Source organism: Carcharodon carcharias, chromosome 15 (genome assembly GCF_017639515.1).
Source record: "Carcharodon carcharias isolate sCarCar2 chromosome 15, sCarCar2.pri, whole genome shotgun sequence".
Lineage (NCBI taxonomy): Eukaryota > Metazoa > Chordata > Chondrichthyes > Lamniformes > Lamnidae > Carcharodon > Carcharodon carcharias.
The window spans coordinates 83,982,415-84,005,856 of NC_054481.1; the positions used below are offsets into that span (position 1 = coordinate 83,982,415).

The 23,442-nt window shown below is 43.6% G+C and overlaps 1 protein-coding gene across 1 annotated transcript; it reads right to left on the reverse strand.

The window, feature by feature from the left end:
- Positions 1-3,504: 3,504 nt before the first annotated feature.
- On the reverse strand, positions 3,505-22,622 carry si:dkey-205h13.2 (cartilage intermediate layer protein 1). The gene is made up of 4 exons (XM_041206953.1): positions 22,544-22,622; positions 7,009-7,183; positions 6,071-6,168; positions 3,505-3,581 (listed from the first exon to the last, which is right to left on the reverse strand). Exons 1-4 carry the CDS (start codon positions 22,620-22,622, stop codon positions 3,505-3,507), a joined length of 429 nt encoding a protein of 142 aa, XP_041062887.1.
- Between the last annotated feature and the right edge of the window lie 820 nt (positions 22,623-23,442).

Sequence of the window (23,442 nt, forward strand, 5' to 3'; positions counted from 1 at the left end):
TCTCCTGAGGCCCACAGCATCACAGATGCTTGTCTTCAGCCAATTTAGTTCACTCCAAGTGATATCATAAAATGGCTGAAAGCACTGGATACAGCAAAGGCTAAGGGCTCTGACAATATTCCGGCAATAGTACTGAAGACTTGTGCTCCAGAATTAGCTGCGCCCTTAGCCAAGGTGTTCCGGTACAGCTATAACACTGGCGTCTACCTTGCAATGTGGAAAATTGCCCAGGTATGTCCTGTCCACAAAAAGCAGGACAAATCCAACCCGGCCAATTACCACCCACCAACCTACTCTCAATCATCAGCAAAGTGATGGAAGGTGTTGGTGAAAATGCTATCAAGTGGCACTTAGACAGCAATAACCTGCTGATCTGTGCTCAGTTTGGGTTCTGCTACTCATTTCCAGATTTCATTACATCTTTGGTTCAAAAATGCATTAAAAAGTTGAATTCCAGAGGTGAGGTAAGGGTGACTGTCCTCAACATCAATGAGGCATTTGACCAAGTGTGGCATCAAGGACCCTTGGCAAAATTGAAATCATTGGGAATCACGGGGAAAACGCTCCATTAGTTGGAGTCATACCTAGCACAAAGGAAGATGGTTGTGGCTGTTGGAGGTCAATCATCTCAGCCTCAGGGCAACACACAGGAATTCCTCAAGGTAGTGTCTTAGGCCCAACAATCTTAAGCTGCTTCAATAATGACCTTTCCTCCATCATAAGGACAGAAGTAGGTTTGGTTGATGATGATTCCATAATGTTCAATACATTCACGACTCTTCAGATATTGAAACAGTCCGTACTTTTATGAGGATGTATTTATAGAATAAATTACTTTAAGTCATTATTATTTACTGAATAATACTGAACATAATTATTTACTGAACTTTTTGAAAAATACAATTTTACTAAGCAAAGGACAATGGCTGACAGCAGCTACTCTGTTGCATTTGCAAAGGACACAGCCTACTTTATGGAGACAGAGTCGACAGAGCTCTCAGAGATAGAGGCCCAAATTGAAACCAGACAGCAGACACGTGACCCTGCTCTTGGTATAAAATCTACTGTTTTTGAACGTACAGTCAAAGTGACTGCCACAAGGGCAGCCTTACCCCAGCACTCTTTTTCTCCAAAACCTCTCTCATCAAAGTTGAGCCATTTGTGATTTGAAAACCCACCAGAAGACCTCATACTGCAAACAGAATTCTTAAACGAAGATTCTGAATCAACACGGCTATCTCCAAGGGAAAAGAGAATCAACCAGCCAAGACTGCTCCAGAGAGAAATCCCAGTACTACTGTGGAAAATGACCCTTCAGCTGTAAACAAGCATCTGGACAATCAGTGAATATTTTCTTTTCTGACAACTTTTTGCTTGGTCAGGTTTTAAAATCTGATATTCTACAGATTTTTATTTCTTTTTTACATGCTTGGGGGTTGTGTGTGTGTTGTTTTTTTGGATTAGTGGGTAGTTGGACATATTTGTACATTTTAAAATTATTATTCACAGTTTCTGCATCTTTACCTGAATAAGTTTTAGCATAAAACTAAGGCTAACATTTTATGGCCTAGCCCGCTGCTGGGATCTTCCAGTCCTGCTGAAAGTCAGTGGACTTTTGGCTGGCCCACTGCAGCCCCTGTGGCGGGTCCAGCCACAGCAGGGCCAGGATATCCTAGCTTAAATCTTTACTTGTTAAGGAACCTGGTTGGTTTATTTCTTACACTGAACTACACACAGTTAAGTATTTATACTGAATTGGCAATATCATCTTTTTAAATTCAAACTCTGTTATAAACTCACAAGTGGGACAAAGAAAGGAGTCAGTTCACCCTTCCTAACCTAGTCAGAACAATACCTACATGCACCAAAGCCTGGGCACCATTCAGGCTTAGGCTGTTAAGTGGCAAGTATCATTCACACCACACAAGTGCCAGGCAATGAATGTCACCAGCAAGAGAGAATGTAACCATCCTCCTTTGACATTCAATGGTATTGCATTCGCTGAATTCTCCATCTTCAACATCCTGGGGTTACCATTGATCAGATAATTAACTGTACCAACCATATGAATACTTATGGCTACGAGTGCAGGTAAAAGGCCAGGTGTTCTTTGGCAGGTACTTTGCATCCTGACTCCCGAGCGCCTTGATAGGAATGGAATACTTGGGAGTTGCTTGGATGAGTGCACTACAGCAAGCTGCAAAAATCTTTGTCACCATCCAGAACAAATTAGCTCACTGGATCGGCACCCCATCCACCACCGATGCACAGTGGCAGCAGTGTGTACCATCTACAAGATGCATTGCAGCAAATTGCAAAGACTCTTTTGACAGTACCTTCCAAACCCTTGACTCTTTCAACTAGAAGACAAGGGCAGCAAGCACTTGAGAGTTCCAACACCTGTAAGTTCCCCTTCTAGTCACATACTCTACTGTTCGTTTTTCTTAGCCCTGCAATTACCTTTATTTACAAGCGATTGTTTCCACTGGGCAGGAAGTCTAGAACATGGGTGTTGGCACCATCTCAGGATAAGGGGCCAATCATTTAGGATTGAAATGAGGAGAAATTACCTCACTCAAAGCGTTGTGAATCTTCGCAATTCTCTGCCCCAGTGGGTTGTGGATACTCCATTGTTAAAAACATCTAAGGCTGTGTTAGACAGATTTTTGGTCTCCCAGGGAATTTAGGGATATGGGGAGCGACTGGAAAATGGAGTTGATGCCCAAGATCAGCCTTGATTGAATTGAATGGTGGAGCAGGCTCAATGGGCCTTGTAGTCTACTCCTGCCTCTATTTCTTATGTTCTTAGGTACCATACTGCCTTGGAACTATATTGCTGTTCCTTCATTGTCACTGAGTCAAAATCCTGGAATTCTCTTTTGAACAACATTGTCGATGTGCCTGCAACACATGGACTCCAGCTAGAACGTGGCTCACCACCGCTTTTTCAATGGCAATTAAGGATGGACAATAAATGCTCACCTTGCCAGTGACACTGACATCCCTTGGAAGAATTAATAAACTTTGTATAAGTTCAAAGGTACAATTTATTTCAGATTTGCAGCATCAGCAACATTTTGCTTTTGTAAGTGTTTGGTCTGTATTGACTGCTTCCTACAATGACATAAACATGACTAACCTCTGGGTCTTGGCTTTCTATCACTGGATGATGCAGTGACTGAGTATGCAGTGCTCTGCACCCATAGAAGGTTCTTGGTGGTTAGCGGTGCAATAACACCCTTCAGTTTGAATAGCAAACTGAAATCAATTCTGACTTAACACACAGCAAAACTACAGCACTGATTGTGGAGTAGTTATTTCCAAAGATCACAAGAAACCATCTTTGACAAATGGTCAATACTTACAAAATGATTTAGGACAGGTAAATCGTATTCCTTAATCTTCACAGCTACCATCACCTTGTTCTTTATACAAGTAAATCCAGTAGAAATGCTGCACCTGTTAATACAGAATGGGAAAACAGATCTGATCAAGATATTCTTTTCAGAGATTCACAAGATCTTCATAATCGCCTTTTCCTGATGGATCATCACGGTCAAACCACTGGGTTTGGCAGTTGCCTAATTCATGGAAATAAACATGGTGCCAACAACACTTTTAATGATGGATTGTGTGCTTTAAAATAAATAAATAAAATATAGGATAACTCTACTAAAGGTCACTTCAATTGCCCATCCCTACTTGGCCTTGAAAAGGTGGTGGTGACAGTGACAGTTTTTGCGGTGAAGGTATTCCCATAGTGCTGTTAGTTAAGAAGCAGCAGGAAAATGAAGTGTGATGTTTCAATTGTTGATTTTTTTTGAAAAATCTTATGTTATATTTCTGGTAAATTTAGTTAGTAGCCCAAATAAATAGAGGTAAGGCAGGGAAGGACACCTCAGTCCAATTGGATGCACATCCTAATCCATGTGGGAACACCAGGACACTTCACATGTCTAATACAACCACATGTGCAGGAAGACTGTTTGACTGGAGGAGCTCAAATCCTGAGTTTTGGAGCATTAGCAACAGTTGCAGGTAATGCAGTATTCGTGAAACTGGGTGTTTTGTGGATGGCATGTTTCTAGAAGTAGTCATCCTGGAGCTTAAGGGTATGTAACTAGAGAAGGCATAGGTTATTGCCAGACAGTTAAGGCAGGCAGTGCAGAAGTCCTCTGCATGCATTTTGTTCTCCAAATGGTAGTCAGTTCTGAACACTGGTGAGAGTGATGGCGCCTCTGGAGTGCAGCCAGTGCCAGCTAGACTGCATCATAGGTGGCTTTGTTGTAAAGGGGTGGGGCTGGAGGAAGACTGAGGAGGAAGGCTGGAGGGAAAGCAATAGTGGTTGGGTATTCATTCGTATTTAGTGTGTAAAATTAAAGTGCGTGGGATTGGGGGTAGTGTATTGAGATGGATAGAAAACTGGCTGGCAGACAGGAAGCAAAGAGTAGGAATAAACGGATCCCTTTCCGAATGGTAGGCAGTGACTGGTGGGGTACCGCAGTAATCGGTGCTGGGACCCCAGCTATTCACAATATATATTAATGATTTAAATGAGGGAACTAAATGTAATATCTTCAAATTTGCTGATGACACAAAGCTGGGTGGAAGGGTGAGCTGTGAGGAGGATGCAGAGATGCTTCAGTGTGATTTGAGTGAGTGGGCAAATACATGGCAGATGCAGTATAATGTTGATAAATGTTTAGTTATTCACTTTGATAGCAAACACAGGAAGGCAGATTATTGTCCGAATGGCTATAAGCTGAGAGAGGGGAATGTGCAACGAGACCTGGGTGTCCTCGTACACCAGTCTCTGAAGGTAAGCATGCAGGTGCAGTAGGGGGTAAAGAAGGCAAATGGCATGTTGGCCTTCATAGCAAGAGAATTCGAGTACAGGAGCAGGAATGTCTTGCTGCAATTATACAGGACCTTGGTGAGGCCACACCTGGAATATTGTGTGCAGTTTTGGTCTCCTTATCTGAGGAAGGATGTACTTGCTATACAGGGAGTACAGCGAAGGTTTACCAGACTGATTCCTCGGATGGTGGGACTGACTTATGAGGAGAGATTGAGTCAATTAGGATTATATTCGCTGGAGTTTAGAAGAATGAGGGGGGATCTCATAGAAACCTATAAAATTCTAACAGGACTAGACAGGGTAGATGCAAGAAGGATGTTCCCGATGGTGGGGAGTCCAGAACTAGAAGTCACAGTTTGAGGATATGAGGTAGACCATTTAGGACTGAGATGAGGAGAAATTTCTTCACTCAGAGAGTGGTGAGCCTGTGGAATTTGCTACCACAGAAAGTAGTTGAGGCCAAAACATTATATGTTTTCAAGAAGGAGTTAGGTATAGCTCTTGGGGCAAAAGAGATCAAAGGGTATGGGGAGAAAGCGGGAGCAGGCTATTGAGTTGGATGATCAGCCATGATCATAATGAATGGCAGAGCAGGCTCGAAGGGCCGAATGACCTATTCCTGCTCCTAGTTTCTATGTTTCTAAGTTTCAATCATTAGGGGAACAGACAGGCAGATATCTGAGGGTTGTAGAGCTGGAGGGGATTATAGAAATAATGAGTAAGGGGTTCCACAAACAAAAATAAGAAAAATCTTAGAATTGAAAACGATGCAGGTAATGAAATTCACAACTTATTTGGTTTAATAGTGACCTGGCTGAAAATCTGGCTGAACACATGGACATCCTTTTAACCGTTTTGTTTGTTAAATCTTGCTCAAGCCCCATCAATGAAGGTGTTGTGGGGAGAGGAAGTAGGGGAACCTTGCTTAATTCCCAAAAGGAAACATTCAGCCTGAACCAAGGGCATCCTGCAGTAGCACAACTTTAATTGTTGGATAACAGTGCTGATACTGTGGGCCAATCTTCCCATGCAGTTTACTTTCAGAAATTCCTCAGTGCCTAATATGCACAGTTCAATTCTAACTAGAGATTGAAACCATCTTTTTCTTATTTAAACATGCAGCAAAATGACAACACTGAAGGTCAAGCCAATCTTTCCAAAGTGGACAACTAAAGCTCAATAAATTACCTTTGACAAATGTCCAATACTTACAAAAAGATTCTGGGCAGGTAAATCGTATTTTATAATCTTCACAGCTTTCGTCTTCTTGCTCTTTATTGACACAAGAAAATCCAGCAGAAATGCTGCAGCTATTTAATGCAGAACAGGAGTTTGTGAAAATGCAGTTGCTACAAGTCATATCACAGAATCACAGTGCAGAAGAGGCCCCTCGGCCCATCGAGCCTGCGCCAACACGTGAGAAACACCTGACCTACCTACCTAATCCCACTTATCAGCACTTGGCCCATAACCTTGAATGTTATGATGTGCCAAGTGCTCATCTAGGTACCTTATAAAGGACGTGAGGCAACCTGCGTCCACCACTCCCCCAGGCAGCGCATTCCAGACTGTCACCACCCTCTGGGTAAAAAAATTTTTCCTCACATCCCCCCTAAACCTCCTGCCCCTCACCTTGAATTTATGCCCCCTTGTGACTGACCCATCAACTAAGGGGAACAGTTGCTCCCTATCCACCCTGTCCATGCTCTCATAATCTTGTACATCTTGATCAGGTCGCCCCTCAGTCTTCTCTGCTCCAGAGAAAATAACCCAAGTCTATCCAACCTCTCTTCATAACTTAAATGTTTCATCCCAGGCAACATCCTGGTGAATCTCCTCTGCACCCCCTCCAGTGCAATCACATCCTTCCTATAATGTGGCGACCAGAACTGCACACAGTACTCCAGCTGTGGCCTCACTAAGGTTCTATACAACTCCAACATGACCTCCCCACTTTTGTAATCTATGCCTCGATTGATAACTCAAGTGTCCCATATGCCTTTTTCATCATCCCACTAATATGCCCCTCCACCTTCAGAGATCTATGGACACACATGCCAAGGTCCCTTTGTTCCTCAGAACTTCCTGGTGTCATATCCTGTGAAATAAAGACACAGTGTCAAAATAAAAATGAAGGAATCATTATTTACTCAGAAATGTTGTCTCCAGTGCTCAAGATTGAAATTCCTGATGTAGTCTCCACTTCACAGGCAGTCGGGTTACTGCAGATCTGATCAAGATATTCTTTTCGGAGATTCACAAGATCTTCATAATCACCACTTCCTGATGGGTTATCGCGGTCAAACCACTCGGTTTTGCAATTGCCTGATTTAAGGAACAGACAATACTGTTAACATTATTGAGGTTAGCTTTGAAGGATTTGACATGGCTGGAGCAGAGCAGGTAAAAATTTAAATAATTAGATTCCGTGTGGAGGTGATCTAGCTACAGGGAAATTAAACAAAATGATTATAGGTTTCAGCAGATTTTTTTGCAGTTGCAGAGATGACCTAACAAAAAACCAGGGAAGGAGGGATCTAGAAATATAAATTATTTCTGTAAATATAGATATTGACCCTCGATCACTGCCATCTAGAAGGACAAGGGCAGCAGGTGCATGGGAACACCATCACCTGGAAGTCCCCCTCCAAGCCACTCACCATCTTGACTTGTAAATATATTGTCATCCCTTCACTATCACTGGGTCAACATCCTGGAACTCCCTCCCTAACAGTACTGTGGGTATACCTATACCACATGGACTGCAGCGGTTCAAGAAGGCAGCTCACCACCACCTTCTCAAGGGCGATTAGGGATGCACAATAAATACTGGCCTAGCCAGTGACCCCAACATTCCGTAAATGAATTTTTACAAAAAGGAATGTAACTCTTTTTTTACATATCCAGTACTCCATTTTAGTACCAGACATTCTCAGATCAGATGAATCAAAGGCTTAAATAGTAAACAAAGGTCCATCAGTTGTGTAACACAAATTTGACTTCTTCACCAGCTACAGCAGGTTATCTTTCATAATGTAGGTAATACATTTCTGTTTCCCACTCTAGCCTCAAAACTTAAGGATGGATTTAAACATCACGAGCACTAATTAAAGAAGAGCACAAGATTTCTCCTGGTGTTCTAGCCAAGATTTATCCCTCACCCATCACCTTGCTATGCCCAATTTTGACTGCTCCAGTTCCTACTTAAGAAGTGTCTGTTTTGGAGAGGTTTGACTTAGTCACTTAGAGACTTGAGATAGGTGAGCTAGTTTTGCTAAGACTATTTATTTACAATATTTAGAAGGATCACAATAAGCACATGGAGTATTCTGCATCTAGCTCTCTTGGAGCCTCTTGGTCATCTGACCTGTGATGCCCCTGTTACATCATTAATATCATCATGATCTCATTAACATAACCATTAGCCCATTACTCTACATTTGCCCCCAAAACTGTTAAATTCTTTGGTTCAACTATTTACATTCCCCCCCATCATAACATCACAGGTTGAGCCTGTCGGGTGCTTTGACAACTCATCCTGATCTCATCTTGAGAATCCTTAGAACCAGAGAACCATAGAAAAGTTACAGCACAGAAGGAGGCCATTTGGCCTATCTTGTCCATGCCAGCCCAAGGACACCCAAGTGCCCTTTCTAATCCCACCTTCCTGCACCCAGCCCATAGCCCTGCAGCTTACAGCACAATAGGTGCAGATCCAGGTACTTTTTAAGAGAGTTTAAAGTTTCTGCCTCTATCACCAACTTGGGCAGTGAATTCCAGACACCCACTACCCTCTGCGTAAAAATGTTCTTCCTCATGCACCCCCTACAGCTTCTGCCACTCATCTTGACCCTATGTCCCCTGGTTCTAGAATTCTCCACCAAGGGAAACAATTTTATCCTGTGCACTCTATCTATTCCCCTCATAATTTAGTACACCTCAATCAAGTCACCTCTCAGCCTTCTTTGTTCTAAGGAAAATAACCCCAACCTATCCAATCTCTCCTCGTAGCTACACTTTTCTAACCCTTGCAACATTCTTGTAAACCTCCTCTGCACTCTCTCCAGAGCTATTACGTCCTTCCTGTAATGTGTTAACCAGAACTGCACACAATACTCCAGTTGTGGCTTCACCAGTGTTTTATACAATTCCAACATTATATCCTTACTTTTATATTCTACACCTCTGCCAATGAAGGAGAGCATTCCATCTGCCTTCTTTACAACCTTGGCTACTTGAACTGCTGCCTTCAGGGATTGTGTACTTGTACGCCAAGATCTCCCAGCTTCATCTATCCATCTTAGTATATTCCCATTTATTTTGTAATCCCTGTAACTGTTTGACCTCCCTAAATGTATGACCTCACACTTCCCTATGTTAAAATACATCTGCCACTTTACCGCCCACTCCACCAACCCATCTATATCGTTTTGGAGATTATGGCTATCCTCTACACTATCCACTACTCGGCCAATCTTTGTGTCATCTGCAAATTTCCCAATCGTGTCCCCCATGTTCACGTCAAAATCGTTAATATATGACACAAACTGCAAGGGTCCCAAAACCGAGCCCTGTGGAACACCACTTGAGACAACTTTCCATTCACAAGGGCATCCATCGACCATTAACCTTTGTTTCCTGTTACAAAGCCAACCTTTTATCCAGTTTGCCACATTACCCTGTATCCCTTGAGCTTTTACTTTCCTGACCAATATGCCATGTGGTACTTTGTCAAATGCCTTGCTAAAATCCATGTACGCAACATCCACTGCACAACCTTCATCAACCCTTCTTGTCACTTCCTCAAAGAATTCAATCAAATTTGTGAGGCATGACCTTCCGTTAACAAATTCATGCTGACCATCCCTGACTAGTCCATGCCTTTCTACATGACAGTTAATCCTATCTCTCAGGATTGATTCTACTAATTGGCTCACCACCCATGTAAGATTAACTGGCCTATAATTGTTTGGCATTTCCTTTGATCCCTTTTTAAACAATGGAACCACGTTTGCATTTCTCCAGTCCTCCGGTACCTCCCCTGTATCTAGTGAAGATTGGAAAATCATCCTCAGAGTATCTGCTATCTCCTCCCTGACTTCCTTCAGCAGCCTCGGAAACAATCCATCTGGCCCTGGTGACTTATCAACTTTCAAGGATTTCAACCCTTCGAGTACTTCCTCTCTATGACTATCCCGTCCAATATCTCGCAGTGTTCCTCCCAGGACCACTATATCTACATCTTCCCTTTCCTTTGTAAACACGGAGACAAAATATTCATTCAAAACCCTTCCTACAGCCTATGCTTCTACACACAAGTTTCCATCTTCATCTCTGATAGGTCCCACTTTTTCCTTAACTAACCTTTTAGCATTAATATATTGGTAAAACATCTTTGGGTTATTTTTAACTTTACTTGCTAATTTTTTTCATGCCCTCTCTTTGATTTCCTTATTTCCTTTTTTACTTCGTCCCTGCACTTCCTATATTCTTCTAGGCTATTTGCAGTGCTTAGTTCTTTGTGCCTATCGTACGCTTTCTTTTTCTGTTTGATCTTCCCCTGTATTCCTCTAGACAGATCTAGATTTTGTAATGAGTATTAAGCTCAACAAGCTAGAAAGCCTTTGATGACACATGACTTCCCAGACATTCCATGGATGAAACTGGGAGTAGACCTCTTCACTATAGCAGGAACTGATTATCTTGTCACTGTAGACTACTATTCTGACAACTGGGAGGTAGACTAGCTAACTTCAGTGACAACAGGGGAGATAATAGAATGCTTGAAAACACACTTCAGTTGTTACAGCATTCCAGACATTGTGATGAGTGACAATAGCCCTCAGTTCACGAGCGAAGAATTCAGCCATTTCTCAAAGGACTGGGAAATTCAACACTATACATCATCTCCGTACTATCCCCAGTCGAATGCAAAGGCTGAGGCGGCTGTGAAAATCACCAAAGGACTCATCAAGAAATCAAGTATGCATTTGTGTTAGATTTGCAAGGCAATCCTTAAGTGGAGAAACACACTGGAAGGCATGGAAATTAGTCCAGCCCAAAGACTAATGGCATGTCGCATCCAAAGTACTCTTCCGATTGCAATAAAGCTAGTGAATCCAGAAGTAGTAATGGGCATTGATGAAAAAAATAAAGGTGAAATGGCAGAAAGCTATATTTCATTTTGACAAGACTGCAAAACTATTGCTAGAGTTGAGCATTGGAGAGCTTGTCAGGGTACAAAATTTCAATGCTCTCGACAGGAGTCAGTCCATGTGGAAACTTGAGACATGCATAGAACAGTTGACACCTCAATCATACATGGTGGAAGTGAGCAACCAAATGTACTGGCGCAACCACAGGCATACACAAACAACTACAGAAGCCAAAACAAAAACAGAAAATGCTGGAAAAACTCAGCAGGTCTAACAGCATCTGTGGAGAGAAAGACAGAGTTAATGTTTCCAGACTGTATGACTAGAGAAGCTGTTCCTTCACCTTAGCTGGTCAATCAGAAAATGGGATCTCACCAGCTACATAGAGTACAGAATGACCATCACTCCCAGAGGTCCACCGTTACCCAACAACGGAAGTGGAACAGCAACAACAGTTGTGAGGGCAACAACAGGTGCCACAGGAATAACTCTGCCCTGAGAGGGAACATTATCCAGACGAATAGCCAATGACAATGTGCACGTGCACCATTAAGAGACCTGACTGTATGCAATGCACGTGTAGAGACTGACGAGAATAACAAACAGTTTGCTAATTGCATGAGAACAGTTGTGGTATAGTGGGTAACTTGGGTAACTCACGATTATACATGCAAAGTTGTCTGTTGTTCATTATGGGAAAGGGGATGTTTGGGTTTTGAAATGCAGTCACTACTACATGTCCTACCTGGCTTACCATAGTCATGTGAACTGTACCATGAGGTACACCTTGCAGGCATCCATGATACATTCAATTCAATAAAGACGCCACATAGAATGAGTTTGAGCTCCTAATAGGGTTAACATCAGGAGCAAAACAAAAACAGAATTACCTGGAAAAACTCAGCAGGTCTGGCAGCATCGGCGGAGAAGAAAAGAGTTGACGTTTCGAGTCCTCATGACCCTTCGACAGTTCTGTCGAAGGGTCATGAGGACTCGAAACGTCAACTCTTTTCTTCTCCGCCGATGCTGCCAGACCTGCTGAGTTTTTCCAGGTAATTCTGTTTTTGTTTTGGATTTCCAGCATCCGCAGTTTTTTTGTTTTTAACATCAGGAGCACCTGATACTGATGTGACAAATGATGTAATTGTGGTGTAATGTCAAATGATGAAGAAACTGAAATCTGGAGGAAAGCAGAAGTGCAAACTGGTGTAGAGCACTGAGATATAAAAAGATCTGTAAATAAACAAGAATGGTTTTTATGGATAACAGTCTATGGTAGCATTCTTAAGGTAATAGGCAAACCCTATAGAAACCCCATCTAGACCCTGAACACAAGACAAAACATCTACCCTTCAGAATCTTGCATGTTTCAATGAGATCACTTCTCATCCTGCTAATCCCTGAAAGTACAAACCCAATTTACTCAGCCTTTCACCATGGGTTGACTCTCTCATCACAAGAACCAATCCAGTGAACGTTTACACCCCCAAGGCAATATATCCTTCCTGAGAAAAGGAGATCATAACTGCACAATGTATTCCACATGTGGTCTCCCCAAGGACGTATGCAATTGTAGCAAGACTTCCTTGTCTTTGAAAAAGTGCTGGTGATGTGTTACAGTTCACTCAGGGAGTCCAAATGCTGTGATAACATGCACTTTTACATGCATTTTGTAGTCAGGAGCTATGGATAGTGATGGTAGAGGCTCCAATGTTCTTTCCATCACATGGCTGACCAGCAATCTTTCCTGATCTTACTATCTGCTCTTGGTGTATGTTGGATTTGAAGGTTGTTCCTCAACCTGTCTGGCCGCGTTATGAACGTACCTTCCTTGACCATTAAGTCTAGGGGTAAGACTTGGACCTGGAGCTTCTGCCTCAGATGTAGGAACATTACCCACTGCACCACAAGGCCTTCTACATCTTGTGATAGTCCCTTGCAATAAAAGTGAATGTGCCATTTGCCCTCCTAATTGCTTGCTGTGCCTGCTAACTTTCTGTGTTCCTTGTATGAGTGCACAAAAGACTCTCTCTTCATCAACATTTAGAAGTTTCACTCCTTTTAAAAAGTATTCTGCTTTGCTATTCACGTTACCAAAGTGAATAACTTCACACTTCCCCACATTATACTCCATCTGCCATCTTGTTGCCCACTCACTTAACCTGTCTATATCTCTTTGCAGCATCTGTGTGTTTTCCTCACAGTTTGCATTCCCACCTGACATTGTAAACTTGGATGCATTAGATCACTCATGGCATGCGTGTACTAATATGGGACAAGTACAAATGAACATATGAATTAGGAGCAAAAGTAATCAATTCAGTGCTCGAGCCTGCTCCTGCCATCCAGTAGGATCATGGCTGATCTGATTGTGGCCTCAACACCACTTTCCTGCATACCCCCAATCCCCTCTGACTCTCCTGTCAATCAAGAATCTGTCTGCCTCTGCCTTAAAAATATTCAATGACCCTGCCTCTACCACTCTCCACATACTCATGACCCACTGAATCCGAAGCAAAGTCTCCATGACACATAGGTTTTTATTTTACTCTCTTACAGGATGTGGGCATCACTGGTTAGCCCATTTATTGCTCATCCCTAATTGCACTTGAGAAGTTGGTGGCGAGCCACCCTCTTGAACAGTTACAGTCCATCTAGTATAGGTATACCCATGTTGCTTTTTGAGATGGAGTGCCAGGATTTTGACCCAGTGACAGTGAAGGAACAGCGATATAGTTCCAAGTCAGGATGGTGTGTGACTTGGAGGGGAACTTGCAAGTGGTGATGTTCCCATGCATCTGCTGTTCTTGTCCTTCTAGGTGGTATTGATCATGGGTTTGGAAGGTGACATCAGTTTGTAACATAGTTTTCTCTCTCTCCAAAGGAAAACAATGGCATAGAAGCACACCACAGAAAAAACACCTGACCAGCATCATTGGAAACTGTGTGTCTGGAGGAAGAAGAGGCTAACAGGGAAATGAGCAGGATACCCTATAAAAAAGGATGAGGTTGAATGTAAGCTGATAAGAAGAGGAACAGTAAACACAGTTTTAGCTTTAACTGCTTTCTTAAACTAGTGAAATATCTTTACACTCACCTGCTATTTCTTCAAGTGACTCTTCAAGTCACTCTTGCGTAGCTAAACCAGCTCTTCTGTTCTCCACATCCTTGGAGGGAGATGCCAACCTCAGTAATGACTTCCTGGGCACTTGCAGATCTACAGCTGCTGCCACACCCCCATCAATTCTGCTCTGGCATCTTACCTGTATAAGCAAATAACACAGAAGCACCACTCATGAGAAACGAGTTAAACAGTCACAAGGGTTATTATGTAATCGATGAGCACCAGTGAGAATGAGAGCCTGGTAGGGGAAGAGAGGGTGAGGGGGGGTGTGCATATGCAGGGGGAGAAATGACAGCCTGAGGTTAAGGAATGAAGGAACTTAGGCCTTTTGATCAAAAGAACAACAATTCAGGAACACCAGTCTTATGTGGAGGCAGTGCATATGGCTTCCATGTATATTGCACTGGTGATGGATAATTGCGTGCATCTGTAGTATGTTGTCAACAGTCAGTCTGACCACTTCACTTCCCTGGGCTTCCAAGATCACATTGTGCCTATTCAGTCTGTGATAACATTGACTAATAATACCCATGCGCATGTGCCCTGCACCTGTGGGCTGCAAGGAATGGAATATAGGAACATTAGGGAGTATTCAACCTCTCAAGCCTGCTCGGTAATTCAATTGGATCATGGCAGATCTGTACCTCAACTCCAATTTTTCTGCCTTTGCTCCATATCTCCTGGTACCTTTACCTAATAAAAAAATCTATTAATCTCAGTCCTGAAAGCTCCAACTGACTCAGCATCCACAGCCTTTTGGAGAAGAAAATTCCAGATTTCCATTGCTCTTTTTAAAATAAAATGCTTTCTGATTTTATTCCTGAATGGCTCAGCTCTAATCATATGTCCCCATGCTCTGGATTCCCCCACCAGAGGAAATATACCTTATCAAATCTTTTTAATATTTTAAATATCTTGATCAGATCACTCTCCCTCAATATTATATATATATTCAAGCCAGGTTTGTGAAATCAATTCTCATAATTTAACTCTCTAAGCCCTAATATTGTTCATAATTTAACTCTCTAAGCCCTAATATTGTTCTGATCAATCTTCACTGCACCTACCCATTGGGCACTATATCCTGCTGGAGATGCAGTGCTCATAACCAAATGGGGTCTGACCGAGGCTCTGCATAAATGATGCATAATTTCCTTTTCTTTGTATTCCAAGTAACCCCCTCTCCCATCCTCCATCCCGAGATAAAACCAAACATCCCAATAGATGTCTTCATTGCTTTTAATAGATGGTCCTGACTGTGGTAATGAATCTGTTTCCGCATGCTTCCTCTGATGTCTTCACTTGAGGAACATCAAGTACGAACACGACACCTCTTGCTACTGCAGCTGTCAGAAACTGGTTCTTCTGGAACAGCAGTCACCCTATGACAAGTGTCACTGCAGGTCCTTAAAGCTCCAGACATTCATCCCAGCCTCCCACCCTATATCACTTTGTAGAAAGAATAGATTAGAAAATGTCTTCTCTCCCTGAGTTGTTACAGATAGACCTACAGCGATCTGTCAAGCTGCTTTGTCAAAATTATACCCAAATCTACTACACTTTAGCGATCTGAGCGATCAACTAACCTTAGACACTGTTACGATACTTTAAGATGATTTAAATGGTCAAAGTATCCCTTCGTTGTACATTACCGATGGGAAAATCCATCAACAATTAGCACCCCAGTGGACATGAATTAATTATTTGGAGATAGTGGGTTCTAATAGATTGATTTGTTTCCAATACACAGATGTACTCCCTTTAAGATGGAAATTTTGATTTTGAGCCGGTTATAGTTAGTACCAACGCCAGGAGTAGATTGAGAAAATGGAACAGCTAAGGAAGCTGGTTAAAATTCTAATGAGAAACATTTAAAAAATGGAAAATTAGAAAGCAGTGCTTTGTGCTCTGACAAGGAAGGAAAATCATAAAAAGACAACGAGAAACAGAGAATAATTGCAGCCTAGAAACTTAATTCAATCAAAACTCCCAAACAGACAGCGCTTGCATCAAAAATGTGAAAATCCAAATAGATTAAAAACAATATGAAGAAAACACAAATTTAGCCACATCAGTAGATTACCTTCGACAGGTAGGTGCAAGGAAATTAACATGGAAAGTTAAGCAAAAAGAGGTGAATTTAAACAAATTTTTAAATAAAAGATCGAGTTAATCAATTCCTTAAGTGGCATTCTCAAAAAACAGGGAAACCAAATTAGTGCAGGTGACATGAAAAAACATATGCAGTGTGAAAAGGAAATGCAGGAATGGAGAAGAGTTAAAATGTATGATGCCTACCATAGCCACCATCCTCACTTACCCACAAGATAGGGAGAGCACCAATTCTTCATGGAAAGAGGTAAACTATAGTAATTATGGTTTTGTTAAATGTTGGACTATACCTTTAAGAATAGTCCTGTGATGTAAGATCACATGATCTGTGTAAACCAATGTGTTATCAGTGCAGGCTACCTGCATAGTCAGGGTAGAGATAGAGGTTGAATTGAAAGCACACGTGTAGCTGCTGCTGGCTGTATTGTAAATAAACCTAATGTTTCCACTTAGAAAGTTGTCTGCAGATCAACTCTATTACATATAGGCGACAAGGCCACACTACAACATAAACCTAAAGAATTAGCAGAGTCTGGGAGCAAGTTTGTGCATGACTGAGGCATGCGCAAGAGGACTAGGGTCCGGAAACATGATCTCTTGACCATGGGTCAAAGTATTTTTTTTTCTGACGGCGCTTCTTGAAATTTTCTCAAGGGCTATTTTTTGAGTTTCAGGGGTTCCTTTCTCATTTTCACATGAAGCATTCAGGATACTTTTCTTTAATTCCTTGGTATTTTTTCTTACATTTGGATTCTAATCGCAATTTCCAATTTGCATTAATAAACTAAGATGAAATTAATCTCGAGGTCAAACTATCTGATGCAATGAAACAGAAATCACAGGATTATAACATAAGAGCAAAGGAGTAAAACCTACAGAAAAAGTTTAATGTAAAAAATGAGATTCATCTAATCAAGAATTTCAATTTTATGCCAATCGAGCTTCGCTGACAACTTTGATGAATGTTTCCTCGCTGTGCAGGATAAATTACATCCTTGCAACTCAATTCTGGTTTATGATACCTTTTTAGAAACATCAATTCAAAGTACTGAGTTACTGAACAGAATTTACAAAAACTGAACCACCAGATAATGTTCTATTATCTCTTCCAAATAACCCCCTGGTAGAGTGGGATACACAAACACAAACACATACACACGCGCACACACACACAGTCTGGGCTGCTGCCCACCAGTGCCGACTCCTCACATGGTGCAAACCCACAGCAGGCCAGGACACAGTTTAAGCTGGATTCACCAGGACCTGGAGCCGGGGCCTAGTTAGTCTCTGCTGGCCGGGGAACAAGCAATGGACAGAGAGTGAGCATGGAGCCTGCGGCAGCTCTGTAAAGGAAGTGACCCATTTAATTACAAAATTAAGATGTTAATTAAATTAATAGAAGTTGAGAAAACAAAATATACTATATAGCATTTGCTAGTGCAAAGAAGCTCATTAAAAAGACGACACAGAAGCGCAGGTATTCGTAAGAACATTGAATGCCTTACTGTTGGAAAACAGCCAAACACCTGTGACAGAAATTAGTTGGTTAAAACAAAATGACCCTCAAAGGTTCACATAAAAACAGCTAAAGTAAGGATTGATAAGACTTATTAAAATAATTGTTTTTGTGGTATACAATGGACAATGCCAGCCTGTTTCAATGAACCATAGAGAGAAAAGTCCATGACCAGAATTTTTTGTGGCCCATGCGGATGCCCGGCGGTCCTGACTCAGCATTAAATTACGCGTAATGACGTCTGGAGCGGTTCCTCACGCCACCTCATGTAATTACGGTTGGCGGATGCACACAAATGTCGGAAGCATGCTCATTATCAATAAAAGGGCCTATTAAGGCCATTAAAGGGCCAATTGTCTTGAATTTTGAGAGGCCTGTGCAGTTTTACATTTGGTGCACGGGTCAAATGGGCAGCCGGGATTCGGGATTATTTCGACTTTCTGGATCCAGGGCAGAATATAAGGGCCAGAAGGAATAGAGAGATGAGGGAGAGTTTCAATTTGAGTTGTGAGTCTGTGCATTACTGATTATTTAGTGAGGAATCCTGTTCATTGACATTACTTTAGCAGGCTTAAATCATTGCAGAGGCTTTCTGCAGTCAAGCCTCTACATAATTCAGGTCAAACCTCTGCCAGGTAAATGAACAAAACATTATTGGCGGCCTAACATGCTGAAACATTGCAAGACTAATGTTGCAAGTTATACAGCTTGTAACCAGGTGAACAAATCTTCTGCCATAAAAGCACCACCAATAACAGTTAAAAAGGCAGACCATCCATTGGATAAGATTATAATTGATTTTATTGGGCCTTTACCAAATATGTGCTTGTTTGTGTTGACCATTGTACTAATCTTGTATGCTGTAATCTCACCAAAAATGTTACGGACAGTGCACTTACTAGCGCTTTTGAAAGAGAGTTAATTCTTATTGGAATGCCGAGGGTATTGAACTCTGATCGAGACGATGTCTTTATTTCTAAAGCCTATCAAGATTGGACAAAAGAAAAAAGATCTCCCTCGAGCTGAGGATTCCTTATCACCCTGAATTAGCAGGGATGGTGGAAAGGAAAAACTATGAAGTAAAGGTCTGATTAAATGACTTTTGATATGCGGCAGTAAGTGGACCACCATACTAAAGAAGATACAAATGGCTTTAAATAATCAACCACTACAGTCAAGTGGTACAGTGTCACCTGTAACTCCACATTAATATTGTTTGGTACACATACGAACATACCTTTCACACAGAACACTAGCCTAGTAACTGCAGACATTACAGGGCATAGAGTAGACCAGCTACAACTTAAACAGGAAGTCACTTGATGATACATGAAATTGAACAGAAACAGAGAGAACGTAAAAGACAGAAAACATTATTTAATAAAGTCTGGTCTCCTCAAATTGGAGAACCGGTACAAGAAAAAAGGAATCCAGCACAGGGTTCATTGAGACCGAAGCGGAAAAAAAACCAATGCAGGTAGTAAAAGTCCACAGTGATAGAGTGGTCGAGATTGAATTTATGGGACCAAGTGATAAGAAAGTTATAAAAAAGGTAAAAGTAGACAATTTAAAAAGGTGTCCAGTTGGATTAGAACACAATGGATATATTCAAACCATTCAAGCATATTCCGATCAGGCAGTTTGCAGATGTACAATAAGTCAGGATACAGATGGAACTCTCTCATAAAAAATTACAACTGCTATCAGAAATACTAAAAATAGCTTGCTCAGCCAAATCAAAATGGGATTTGTAACACTTTCAACTGAAAAAGCGCGATGGAAACTTACACCCCAAGGTGTCAAAGAAAAGTTAAATGTTACTAAGCCTTTCGGAAAATTACCAAATTCTGCCTTAATATCTGAATTAAAAAGGCATGAAATTATCAGCATAAAAACATGGGTGTGTCCTTATTTTGGCTTTACTACGAAATTATGGCCAGGGTTTTGCCCTCGTTTGGTGGGCACGGCAGGGGCAAGCGGGAGCGGTCGGGAAGCCCGTGATTGGGCCACAACCGTGATTTCATGCTGGCGGGCCAGTTAAGGCCCTCCCAGCATGAAACATGCACTGCAGCGCTCAGCGCTGCCTGTGTAGGGGGAAGGAGGGCGAGCGTGGAAGTTCACGCATGCACGAGGGTGTGCGCAGGAAAAGTTCCCTGAGGCACAGAGTTGCCTCAGGGAGATGAAGATTTTGAAAATAAAAAAGAAAGATTTTAAAAATGTTAACAACATGTCCCCTCATGTGACTCAGGGACATGTTAGAAATTAGTTTGAAATTTTTTTATTTTCGCCATCGTTCGCTAGGCCCAGGGTCTAAGATGGCCCTTCTCATTTTTGCAGATGACTGAGAACTATTGTCACCTAAGACTGCAGATGACCAGGGAACTGGTTGGTCACATATGCCACCTGCTGCCGTATTTGGCACCATGGGGACATGGAGGGCATCCACTGCCAGTGGCCGTGAAAGTGGCTGCAGCACACAATTTTTACGCCAGTGGCTTCTTCCGGGGCTCCACAGGTGACCTGTGTGGGATCTCACAAGCCACCATGCACAAGTGTATCCAGAAGGCCATAGATGTCATCCTCGCGAAGGCACAATACTTTGTGCATTTCTCCCGGGATCAGGAAAACCAGGAAACAAGACTGCTGGGATTTCCACAGATCTCTGGTTTTTGAAAGTGCAGGGTGCCATCGACTGCCCTTGCATGGCACTTAGATCTCCATGGCAATAGCTGGTGTGCAACCACCACAAATGTATCCTACAGGTCTGCACATACTTCCCAAGGAGTGTCCATGACTCCTGCATCCTTAACAGGTCTTAGATCCCTGATGTCCTCCAGGGTCTAGAGTGGCTGCAAAGTTGGCTCCTTGGGGCCAAAGGCTGCCAACAGAGGATATGGTTGATGACTCCCAGGCGGCAGCATCAGGCTACAGTAGAGTGGCAGTATAACCATCCAGACTTTGGTGGAGCAAGCGACATGCATTTTGAAAATGAGGTTCCGATGCCTCGACAGGTCTGGAGGAGCACTGCAATACAGTCCACCGAGGGTGTTGCGCAACATTGTAGCTTGCTGCGCACTACACAGACTGGTGCTGCAACAGGGGGAACAACCTGGCAGAGGAGGAGATGGAGGAGCTGCACATCTCACCTGATGAGCAAGATGTTAAAGAGGATGACGTTGATGAGGTCCTCAAAGGTGACAATTCTGGCGATGAGGCCATCAAACTTGCCAGACGAGGCAGGTGCACTCAGGAGCCATTCACAGCCGTAAGATTCATGGAAGGATGCAGTGAGGACAGTCCTGCATCTTGCATATGTGAACGTTTGACTCCTGGGTTGCTGCTGGCAGTGCACATACCCTCCGTACTCAGGATCATGTCATGGAGAGGCAGAGTGGAGGTCCTGATAGTCACTAGATTCCAGAAGATGATGATGACATGCAGTGAGGACACTCCACATATCTTCACATTGCCTCTGTGAATACCTGACTCCTGATTGGCTGAGGGCAGTTCACTTGAAGTGCTCTGTGATCAGGGTCATATTTTGGAGACGCAGCTGTGAAACTTTAAATGCACCTGATCCTTTGTCAGCCTTCAGCACCTGACCCCTTCAGGAGCACAGCATCACCGGTCACAGATGCTGAAGAGATGCTGGGGGGTGGGGCAGCCTCACCTCAAAGATGCTGAGAGCACTCAGAGAGAATGACTCAACTTTGTGACACCTGCCCATTACATTGTGGTAGCAATAAGAAGCACCATTGAGGTGCAGACATCAGTAATGTGTCCAGGGAGTGTGAAGCTGGACCATCACTTGGATCTGAAGGTTACACACTGCACAGGGAAAAGACCCTGGACTGAGACACCTGCCTTCATCCTATGCAGGAACCAAGATTTCACATCTGAGTGACACGACCAAGGAGCCACAGTCAGGGAGACATTCTTGGGAGTTTATTTACAATATTGAACATTATGTACAAGTGACTAACACTTGTGCCCAGGGTGCTTCCTGATTGGGCTCAAGTGCAGTTTATTACTGCCTGAGCCATGTGCTGTTGCTGTGGCTGTGCCTGTTCCTGCTGCTGTGGGATTTCCTGCGGCTGTTCCTGCTGCTGTGGGATTTCCTGTGGCTGTTCCTGCTGCCGTGGGATTTCCTGCGGCTGTTCCTGCTGCTGTGGGATTTCCTGCGGCTGTTCCTGCTGCTGTGGGATTTCCTGCGGCTGATCCTGCTGCTGTGGGATTTCCTGCGGCTGTTCCTGCTGCCGTGGGATTTCCTGTGGCTGTTCCTGCTGCTGTGGAATTTCCTGTGGCTGTTCCTGCTGCTGTGGAATTTCCTGTGGCTGTTCCTGCTAGGGCCCAGAGTCTACAAGGCTTGAGGCCTGAAGAATTGGAGGAGAAAGAGAGAGAGAGGGGTGCTGCAAGACAGGGAGGCCAGGAGACAAGGATTTATTTTTCATTACATCTGCGGTGGGTGTCTGGACTTTTGTTTGGTGGGGGCTGTGAAGACCGTGTTGCTTTGTAGGGGGAGGAAGAAGGCTGCTGAAGAGACTCAGGGAGAAGGGATACGTGCATGTGTCTGTTTAAGATCTTCCACCGCCCTCTCCATTCTCAGCCTGCCCATGTCCAAGTCTAGGTAGCAAGTGCTGCCTGGTGAACAGGGACGGACCTGACTTCCATGTGCCAGACAGTACCGGCTGCCTGGCGAAGACATCACCCTCCCACTATGGGAAAAACAGCTAGGCCCCCACCACCCTGCCCCACTCCGCCCAGTGACATCCACCTACCCTGCACTCTTCTCTTCATTACCCTTTCCTCTTCTGTGCCTCCCTGTTCTTTTTCCCCCTTTCTCTCCTCCCCTTCCATCGTTATACACCATCAGGAGGGACAGGGTGATCCTTCATTTCCCCCTCTCCCCTTTCATAAATGTTGTTGCTACCACCGACAGGGATCACGGTGAGTGTGGCTCATCCCCCAATGCTGCTGCAGAGTCACTGGTGGCCAGGCCATCCACACAACTGTGGAGGTGGCACAATTAGCAGTGTGGGGCCCGCCAAGAACACCTATGCAGGAGTGACTGTTTCTGTGACCTCCACTGCTCCCGCGGCCCCGTCACTGTTCCACCTCCAGACCAGGGCCATGGGGCTATATTCACCCCAAGATGACTGTAGAAACATGCGTGAAGGTTTTGGCTGGGGTTGTTGGCCCCTCGGCCATTGATGCAGCCTCGCACATGTACGGGAAGGCGGCGTTCCTCTTCAGGTCCGAGTGGGCAGTGCACCTGGCCCTGGCCAAGAGGCTCACTGTGGAACGGACCTATCTGGCAGTGGATCCTCTTGAGGCCTCCACGGAGCAGCTTGTCTTATCCTTCATTCACAGAGAGCTCCTCCTCCCCCATCTTCACCAATTGGGGGAGCTAATGGTCTGAGGTGGTGCAGATTCTGCTTGGCCTCAGGAAGCCCGTCTCCGCCATGAGTACTCCTTCCAGTGCCAGGTCTTTGTTCGCCTAGCCCAGAAGGAGCGCACGGAGGGGCGCTTTGATGTCACCTTTGAGGGGGTGACTTCTGGTGGGCGGAAGGCATGCGGTGCCATGCCTGCAAGGAGGTGGGGCACACCCAAAAGAACTGCCCCATCTCCAAGGCTGCCAGTTTCACTCAGGCGGCCGCAGCTGGCACCTCCCGGCTCC

Excerpts from the sequence above, each read along its gene's own strand:
- si:dkey-205h13.2 (XM_041206953.1), bottom strand. The coding sequence starts at position 22,622 with ATGGAAGGGGAGGAGAGAAAGGGGGAAAAAGAACAGGGAGGCACAGAA. Across the intron at positions 7,184-22,543 it reads AATGAAGAGAAGAGTGCAGG|GCAATTGCAAAACCGAGTGG; the intron begins GTAGGTGGATGT and ends TCCTTAAATCAG. Across the intron at positions 3,582-6,070 it reads TACCTGCCCAGAATCTTTTT|GCAACTGCCAAACCCAGTGG; the intron begins GTAAGTATTGGA and ends TCCATGAATTAG.